The 5,622-nt window shown below is 37.7% G+C and overlaps 2 protein-coding genes across 2 annotated transcripts in view; one reads left to right on the top strand and one right to left on the bottom strand.

Moving 5' to 3' along the window:
* LOC109223951 overlaps window positions 1-852 on the top strand; it is a 7,638-nt gene extending 6,786 nt beyond the window's left edge. Inside the window, exon 11 of the mRNA XM_019388458.1 lies at window positions 338-852. Within this exon, the coding sequence (XP_019244003.1) occupies window positions 338-592 (255 nt within the window). The 3' untranslated portion in view covers window positions 593-852. The remainder of the gene's footprint in view (window positions 1-337) is intronic.
* LOC109223950 (surfeit locus protein 1) lies at window positions 1,072-5,417 on the bottom strand. The gene is made up of 6 exons (XM_019388457.1): window positions 5,213-5,417; window positions 4,962-5,062; window positions 4,263-4,501; window positions 2,540-2,711; window positions 2,171-2,454; window positions 1,072-1,576 (listed from the first exon to the last, which is right to left on the bottom strand). The coding sequence occupies exons 1-6, from the start codon at window positions 5,349-5,351 to the stop codon at window positions 1,507-1,509; spliced, it is 1,005 nt and encodes a 334-aa protein (XP_019244002.1). The 5' UTR covers window positions 5,352-5,417; the 3' UTR covers window positions 1,072-1,506.

The following is a 5,622-nucleotide window of genomic DNA, read 5'->3' as shown; positions in this document are numbered from 1 at the left end:
CCCCCCCCCCCCCCCTACAACCCCCAAACCAAAACGCACCCAAGTATATCAATCTAGTGGCATCCTGTACATGGTCCCTTTCAGCAGTTTATCCCTTGATTGATGAGTTATGAGTATATCATATCATTCGTGTTTGGTCATATCATAAGTAGGTTTTACTAGCATGCTCGTGTACACTGATTTTGTATCAATGCCATCCATCCTGATGAGAAATGTAGAAAGGAAAATCTTTTCGGATACCTTGATAAAAATTATATTTTGGAATACAAGAAATCAGAGTTCTTTTGTTTGGTGTAAAGATACAAAGCTGATGATATGGATTTCCTTTAACTTTCAGGTAATCGAAATGACAGATTGCTATTGTGTGACCCTGACTTTGGGAGGTGTCATGTCAGAGTTCCCTCTTACATTGAAGGAGGGCAAGGTAGTCGAGGATACGAAGCTCGTAAAAAGAAAACCTGTCTCGGGTCCCCAGAAATGGAAGCTCAAGTGGTTTTCAGAAGAAAGTCTCTTCAACTTTGTGGCTTTATTGAAAGCATTACATGGTGAAGCAACCACAAATCCCCTTGTATATCGCCATTCAACGGAGTAAAATCTGTTTTTCTTTTTTCGGGGTTCTGTTTTATATTCATTTCATTCTTTGGGTCTGGTTTACTCTTCCTGTTCCCCCTGTCAGTGTTATCTTATTTTTCTTTTTTCCAGTGGATGTGTTTCCCATAGGTCTCCATTCTTTGATTTATTGTGTAGGCAGTGAAATTTGTGTATAAAGTGTACGGAAAGAATTAGTGTATGAATGTCAGTTTGCAATGGTTGAGTTTTACGTGGGAGTAAATAGATTTTCGGTTTTTTTAATCAGTACGAACTACCACATGCACAAAAGAGCAATTACTTTCCTTCTGGATCATAATTTTGTTGTCCTAAATCAGTTCGGATGGCAAGCTATTGAATGCCCAAATCAGCAATCTCTTTCCGTTGGAATACGTTTCTGGCCAAATTGAACAACCTCTCGGAGGAGCTATGTTTCTTTGTGAATAATTCATTTGAACTTTTCTCCATCATCTGGAATGCTAATGCTACCATGATCAGTAACTTGGTCATAAAAAAATGCGAAGGGTTCACATGCATTACGTTAGATACATTGTCATAAGCAGAAGTTCGTACTGTAGTTCAGATAAAACTCCAGAGACAGAGAAAATGCCTTTGGGCTTTGAAAGAACAAATATCAAACAATTTTTAGCTGACATGCAAGTGTTAGCTAACAAAACCTCGAGAATACTACAAAAAGGGCATCTATTGGGTTGTACCATTTAAAAATGGATTGCTTTCGCCTGTGTAGAACTTAGGAGCCAAGCGAATGAAGGTGTATGACGTGTTGAAAATATAGCAAATTTGCGTTCCTTAGAAATGGTCGATGTGATGAAGCTAATCTGCTATAGCAGCATTGCCTCACAGACTAGTTGCTCTAATGTTGCCAAATACCCTCAAAGGACACAACTCAACGATTTACTATCTCCGGCTTTTCTTTGACTGTAGCCTCTTAAAAGCCATAAACGTTACTGCAGCTGATAGAGAATACCTTGCAAAAAGTTTAAAAAGAAAACATCAGGAAAACGCAAAGAGAACAAATAAAAAGAGGAAATTCAAATCATTCACTATTCTTTTTCTTTAGAGGGCTGTCCCCTTAATTTATTCAAGTCTGCAACACGGATCAAGCAAAGCATCTCCCTTTCCCTCTATTGCCACTAGTGTCAACAACAGCAGCACTGAAGTTTTCTAGGTATCATCCAATTGAAATCTATACTGATTATGAGCTAGAAACTTCTAAATAATGAGTTGTAGTAGTTTTGTAACATCATAAATATTAATGAATCTATTTCATGCATGTGGAAGTCTAGTATAAACAAGAATGATGCCAGCTAAATATACTTTATCTTAACAGAAAATTAACTTTCTCACTCTTCAGGAATCCAATATTAGCTCATCAAAACGTGACAAGAAAAAAGATTTGACAGATAGAAGTTGGCAAAAGGAAATAAAATATACTAGTGAGATGAAATTTTTATGCTGACATAGACAAGAGGCAACCTCAATAAGATGAGAGGAAAGACCAATATATCAATGGCAAAAAGCTCAGAAGCATGTATTAGAACATATATCGAACAGGGAATACCATGTCAATGTATAATTAAGATGCTGTTGCGGCATTACAGAACTTCGAACCAATGTGTTTGTATCCTTTGGAAGTGGATAGGGATTGCTTGGGTCGACATTATCATTGATGTCTTCAATGTAGAGTGTGTTCTCAGGGAGTCCACAAGCACGAGCAATGGCTGAAACATCAACGTAGAACCACTGGAACGAATTGGGATCATTTGCTGGAACAAATATACTGGGCTTCTCACTTCCTCTAACAACTCCAATCACTTCTGTGGGCTTAACAGTTGGAACTTGATCCTGTTGATTGAATGCACTGCCATCAGGTGTCATGTTCAGATTATACATGGTTTTAACCAGGAATTATGCAAGGAAAGAGAACAACCTCTTCTACTTTCTTCTTTTTTGATCCAAACATCCACCAGGAGCTCTTTGTACTCTCTTGAGACGGGGGCGCAATACTTGAAGGCTGGTCATCAGCCCCAGCCACTTCCAAAGACTTGTCTCTCCAATTCCGTGGGACCCATCCCCTATTGACAAGAATTGGTGACTGCACGCTGAAAAGAATTTGACACGATTAGACAGATTTAGCCACTAACTTCTTTGCCAGACATGAAAATTTGTGCTTCCATAGCTGCATCCTTCTCTTTCCAAAATTTTCTTCAAGAATTTTCCCCCATTTGGTGGGGTGGGGGGCTAACTGTGTGATGCATAATTTATTTTATCTGTGTAAAAGTTAAATCAGGGAAACATACACCATATGCCTACTTAAAGAAATTACAACTTAATTAAAGAAAGGAGGAACTTCTTCATTTAAAAGGAACGGAGGAACTTTGTTAGATTCTACATGTCCTAACAGGGCTATTGTTCGATTTTTGGCAGTTACAAACTTTGAGAAACTTTTTATACAAAGATGCGTCTGCTATGACTTCCCTACAAAAGTTCATCGTAATTCTTTTCTATTATCTGCTCAAATAAAATTCCGGGGTAGCTTCAGCCTTATATGGGAACACAAAGAAAGGCCAAAAGTGGAAGGATTATGAGGATGGAGCGGCCTTTGCTCAAATAAATAGGGCAAGTAGAGTCAATAATTAACATTTCCAGACAACCAGAAGGTCAAAAGTTCGATAATGGAGAATTTCAGGGTGGGATCACATCTCATCGAGTTTCGCTATATCTGCACTAGAGGACCAACATTAAGATACGATATGTAAAATTCGTGAACTATATAACAAAAAGAGAAGATATCAGAAGGCAAAAAATTACAGCGCAATAAATTTGAAGTGATATTCCTAAAAGGATCAATAATTCAAATGAAAAGGTGCCAAAAAAGTAAAGCAAACAGAAATATTGATCTAGGGGATATATCAATGATCGTATGATGGTTCGTCCAATGCATACAAAGGTAAGGAGAGTAAAGAGGTAGTAGATGGTGTAAGAATTAGTTCCCCAACAGTCTAGAAACCGAGACATTAATCAATCAATAAATCCACTCACCTCAATCCTAATCAAATCCCAAGAGTACTGAAGTAAATTAAAAAAAGAGTTTCACTGAACCATAAGATGCAATAAGAAAGCTGATCGGCCGAAATATTGTATTGCAGTTGAGCTGATACATACATAGGTGAGTAAGTGGAGTTATGGGGGGTAAACACTTGACTAAGTCCTAAAAAGATAAAAAGAGAAAAGATGCACCAGACTAAGAAGAAGTAAAGGAACTAAATGCTTGTTTTTTATGCACCAGACTTAGAAGAAGTAAAGGAGCTAATGAACTTAATAATGAAAAAAGTAAGGGAACTAAATTCTATGAAAAAGCTATTTTTAAGACTATATAAACGACAATGTTGATTCTTTTATGTGCAGCCAAGTACATCACCCAAATCTTTTTATGCTCTCTGTAATAACCCAAGATCGTAACTCAGTGACATCTCAACTGCTAATTCAGTATTAAGTAACTTCCTTTTAACAAGTGTAGCAGGTGACTAGATGTAGCCTAAATCCTGTTTAACCTTCACCAAGATGATTAACCAAGTTTGAGCAAGAAATACATATCCAAAACAACTAATGCACAAAACATGCCAAAATTAAACTACTTTAGGTACACGTACCTCTTAGGATCATTTGCCAAAGGCATGAGAGGAGTAATAACGTAATAGCCGTTTTCAGTCACTCCTGAAATGCTTCTGGAGCGGGGCCCTATAAAAATGGACTTTTTCTCATCAAACACCCCACTACAAAGTACCCTGCGGAACTCCAAAGCATCCACATTTTCACTAGAAGGGGAAACCTCATTGCAGTTTAGAGGATCCATTTGCAGTCTATTTTGTCTATACTCGAGCATTTCAATCTGCAAATAGTGATCGGTGTTACAATTTCTTTCTCAAGCAATCTTGCATTCAATAAACAAGCAAATTAACTGAAACTATATGAACAAACCACACTCCAGCATTTAAGACACAGTGATTTGATCAAACCAAGCAACAAAAAGTATCCATCCGAAATTAAGTTGAATCAACAGCACTTTTAACACGCTTCCTTTATTATTATTATTTTAAAATCTTTTTGGATGACTGTACGGGCCAGCCTGTGATTATTCCACCGGGTACATGCTACCTCCCACAAGTACATAGGTATTGGGTAACTGTGCCCCACCATCGCTTAGACAGATGGAGAAACCACCTAGTGTGTTTTTGCCTCTCCGATTGAAACGCACAATTTATTGCATCAAGGGAAATGAGAAATCTTCTATAATACCAAAACAAAAGAGAGTTCTTTTTTTTTTTTTGTTTTGGAAATTGAGATTTAACCTTTTCTTGCCTTCTGATGATTTGCCACGTGCCAAGGCCAAAGGTGATAACCCCAGGTACGAAAAGCATTAACTTTGACAATCTCGAAGGTCCATTTTTCTCTGAGGAATACAAACAAAATGTAGTAATTCAGATCACCTGAATTCAGCAACGAGAAAGAAAAAAAAACAAAACTACAAAAGAAGAAATTCACATAAAACCCAAATAAAGAAAAATATTTACTTTGACAAGAAGAGAGAAGAGGGTGAGACCTGAAGGTTGAGTTTCAGGGGCAGTGATGGCTGCAGCTGACGTGGCGGCGGAGCAGAACCGAAGCTGCAGTTCTCGTGTAGTGTCGCCACTTCGCCGGAGAAGATTTCTGGTTAGGGCTTTAGTGATGGAAGCTGCCATGATCCTACTGAAGCTACCATTCGAAATGTCGTCGTTTTGATTAAAATTCGATTAAGTTTATGGGCGAATATGAAAATTACAGAACACTTTGAGGGGTTTTTGGTAATTCAGCTGAATATTGAGCGATGATTGAGATAGAAAGAAATTCAGAAATAGCCAGATTTATAACCGGTAACTGGAAAATGGCCACGATTTGAAAAAGTACAAGAAATTTAGCTACTTTTTCATGCAACGATGAAATTTGCACAAAAATACGCTTAAACATCTGGAA

The sequence above is a fragment of the Nicotiana attenuata genome, chromosome 3 (assembly GCF_001879085.1).
Source record: "Nicotiana attenuata strain UT chromosome 3, NIATTr2, whole genome shotgun sequence".
In the NCBI taxonomy this organism is placed as follows: Eukaryota; Viridiplantae; Streptophyta; class Magnoliopsida; order Solanales; family Solanaceae; genus Nicotiana; species Nicotiana attenuata.
The sequence above is the reverse complement of the archived record's forward strand: the minus strand, read 5'-3'. Positions and strand labels throughout refer to the sequence as shown.

What these genes read in the sequence shown, in the direction of transcription:
- LOC109223950 (XM_019388457.1), bottom strand. Translation starts at nt 5,351, where the DNA reads ATGGCAGCTTCCATCACTAAAGCCCTAACCAGAAATCTTCTCCGGCGA. An exon ending in TCATCAGAAGGCAAGAAAAG is followed by an intron (nt 4,502 to 4,961) that starts GTTAAATCTCAA and finishes CACTATTTGCAG; the next exon opens with ATTGAAATGCTCGAGTATAG. An exon ending in CTTAATTATACATTGACATG is followed by an intron (nt 1,577 to 2,170) that starts GTATTCCCTGTT and finishes ACTTTTTGCAAG; the next exon opens with GTATTCTCTATCAGCTGCAG.